Source organism: Vulpes lagopus, chromosome 15, assembly GCF_018345385.1.
Source record: "Vulpes lagopus strain Blue_001 chromosome 15, ASM1834538v1, whole genome shotgun sequence".
Lineage (NCBI taxonomy): Eukaryota > Metazoa > Chordata > Mammalia > Carnivora > Canidae > Vulpes > Vulpes lagopus.
The window spans coordinates 22,747,655-22,751,040 of NC_054838.1; the positions used below are offsets into that span (position 1 = coordinate 22,747,655).

The 3,386-nt window shown below is 40.8% G+C and overlaps 1 protein-coding gene across 1 annotated transcript; it reads right to left on the reverse strand.

The window, feature by feature from the left end:
• Positions 1-1,423: 1,423 nt before the first annotated feature.
• LOC121476623 (olfactory receptor 52K1) lies at positions 1,424-2,375 on the reverse strand. Its single transcript, XM_041730741.1, has one exon. It carries the CDS (start codon positions 2,373-2,375, stop codon positions 1,431-1,433), a length of 945 nt encoding a protein of 314 aa, XP_041586675.1. The 3' UTR covers positions 1,424-1,430.
• Between the last annotated feature and the right edge of the window lie 1,011 nt (positions 2,376-3,386).

A 3,386-nucleotide genomic window follows, 5' to 3' on the forward strand; every position in this document is an offset into this window, starting at 1 on the left:
GTCTACCACCACTATATACATATTTTTTAATAAATTAATTTTTTATTGGTGTTCAATTTACCAACATACAGAATAACACCCAGTGCTCATCCCGTCAAGTGTCCCCCTTAGTGCCCGTCACCCATTCACCCCCACCCCCCCGCCCTCCTCCCCTTCCACCACCCCTAGTTCATTTCCCAGAGTTAGGAGTCTTTATGTTCTGTATCCCTTTCTGATATTTCCCACACATTTCTTCTCCCTTCCCTTATATTCCCTTTCACTATTATTTATATTCCCCAAATGAATGAGAACATACACTGTTTGTCCTTCTCCGATTGACTTACTTCACTCAGCATAATACCCTCCAGTTCCATGCACGTTGAAGCAAAGCACCACTATATATTTTAACTCCTTTTAGCTTCAGAAGTCTCAACTTCAAGAGGAAAGGGTATTAATCTTTGTTTCCATGATACATAGCTCAAAGATGGTATTCAGCTCTTCATTCAATAAACATTACTAAGTGATCAGGTTTTTTGAGACAAAATACATATGCATGTGAAAAGTTATACGATATACATTTACATAAAGGGATGTCAGAAGACTCCTTTGCTAAGTGTTCAACAAAGGAATTGGCTGTGTTAGTTCCTTGGACTTCTTCCTTGGACTTTTCTCATACTGACTTAATGGAAGAAATAAGTCTGCTTAGAAGTAGAGCTCTCCAGGGGCTCCTGGGTGGCACAATTGGTTAAGCATCCAACTCTTGGTTTCAGTTCAGGTCATGGTCTTGGGGTCTTGGGGTTGTAGGATACAGCCCAGCATTGGGCTCTGTGCTGAGTCTGCTTAGGACTCTCTCTCCCTCTACCCCTCCCCCATCCCTTCTTCTCCCTTCTCTCATTTTCTCTCTCTCTCTCTCTCTCTCTCTCTCTATCTATCTATCTATCTCATCTTTTTTTTTTTAGAAGTGGAGCTATCCAAATGTAGAGCCAATAACATTAGGTGGTGGTAGGCTAATAGAATGGCAGAGATCTGGATGTCAGTTAGAGAAGAAATGGAAGCAGCTTTAGTACAGAAGTGGCCATTAGGTCACAAAATTTGTGGTTCAATTCCTCATTCATAGTCTACACGAAGAGTTCAACAAAACCTCAACTTCTTGTGCCAGTCTCAGTCAATATTCCTATTATATTTCACCTAGATGGCAATAGCATTTTGGAAGCTTCTCTGCTTTCCTTCATTGTGAGATGAGTCTATGAGAATAGAAAGGTCAAATCTCTATCAGACAGGCTAAAGTTTGATCTGACCAGATCTGTGAAGAATGAAACCTCATTTTCCTTGCCATACTAAAGAATTACCAAACATGGAGGTTGCAGTTTTCCTACTTATGATGTTTCCCCTTCATCCCAATCCAGCATCCACTCAGTACTGAACTAGTAGGTAAGGAAGAAAGTATGCATCTACACTTTCTTTCTCTGGAACAGATTGAGCACATGATCACGAATCTGCTTGGTCTTGACACCATAGATGATGGGATTGATCATGGGTGGAAAAAGAAGATAGAAAATAGCAAGTAGTATGTGGACATGAGGGGCAGCCTGGCGAGCCACACGATGCATGACTGAGGAGATGACCACAGGTGTGTAGGTAGATAAGATGGCACCTATGTGAGACACACATGTCCCAAAGGCCTTGTAGCGGGCCTCTTGAGAGGCAAGCTGTAAAACTGCCCGAAGGATGAAGATGTAAGACAAGATAACAAACAGCAGGTCCAACACCACTATAAACATGGCCACAGCAATGCCATAGATATTGTTGAAGCGAGTATCCCCACAGGCCAGCCTCACCACAGCCATATGCTCACAGTAACAGTGGGCAATCATGGTGCCTCGGCAGTAGTGGAAGCGTCTGAGCAGAAAGGGGAGTGGAGTCATTAATGTCACAGCCCGAGCCACAGCTGCCATACCAATCTTGGTGATCAGGGGCCTAGTCAGGACTGTGGTGTAGTGCAATGGCTTGCAGATGGCCACATAGCGGTCAAAGGCCATGGCCAGCAGCACTGCTGACTCCATGATAGAGAAGGAGTGGAGAAAGAACATCTGGACCAGACAGCCATAGAAGCTGATCTCCCGATCTCTGAACCAAAAAATAGCCAGCATTTTGGGAAGTGTTGTAGAAGAGAGGACCAGGTCAATGGCTGCCAACATGGCCAGAAAGAAGTACATGGGCTCATGGAGGGCTGCATCAGCCTGAATAATGAAGAGAAGGGTGCAGTTGCCTAGCAGGGCCAGAGTATAGGCAAAGCAGAATGGAATGGAGATCCAGACATGCAATTGCTCCAAACCTGGAATTCCTACAAGCAGGAAGGAAGCTGGATGGGTTGTGGTGATATTGAATGCTGTCATAGTTTGTAGAAATTTTCCTTGTCCGTTTTCACGGGGCTGCTTCACCTTCTATATATATCTCCTTAGGAGAATTAGCTTTTGTTCCCATTGCTAGACCTTAAAATTAGTTAGTAGTCTTCTTTGATATAATTAAGCATAATCCATATTATCCTCAAGGGACTTTGAAATCATGGAGTAGATAGAACATTAAACATCATTAGAACTGATATCACAAGACAACTTACATAAAGGAATGGAGAAAAGGTAACGTTTTCTGTGTTCATGGTAACATCAGGAATACCCTGATAAAAGAAGTGAAAATGTTTACATTAATTCATTTCTTTAGAATATATTTGGGTATCATTCTACATGATAATTAAGCTAAGCTCACAATAACAAAAAACCATTTTCTGTCCTGAAATCTTAGGTTTCACATGTCTATATAAGTAAAATAAAGCTTGTAATTTCTAATGCCCCTATTAATCACAAAATCTGTTTTCTGTAGCTCTACTCTATTGGATATGGTTACCACTAGCCCCATGTGACTGTTTAAATTTGTTCAAAATTTTGTTTAAAATTATTCAATATCTCAGTCACACTTTTTAAGTGCTCAACAGCCACCATGACTAGTGATGACTACCATATTGGACTACTCAGATAAAATATTTCCATCACTTACAGAAAGCTCTACTAGAGAGAACTGCTCTGAAATATATCTTTCTGAGGGGGGCACTTATGGGATGAGCACTGGGTGTTATTCTATATGTTGGTAAATTGAACACCAATAAAAAATAAATTTATAAATTAAAAAAAGAATATCCTTGATGAAAGACTAAAACTAACTGATTTTATTAAATCCAAAAAATATCCTTCAGTTCCTTTCCACATCCACAAATCTCTGCCCTGCCTCCAGCTTAGAAAATACGGAGCTGTATCTTTTGCTTCTCTATCCAAATTCATGTTAAAATCCCTGTTCATGTGGCTCTCCCTCCACTCATTTTTATCTTTCCCTCTAGATCATTTTTTCTTTTT

Bases quoted from the DNA above. Each gene is read 5' to 3' on its own strand.
- LOC121476623 (XM_041730741.1), bottom strand. From the start codon at position 2,375: ATGACAGCATTCAATATCACCACAACCCATCCAGCTTCCTTCCTGCTT.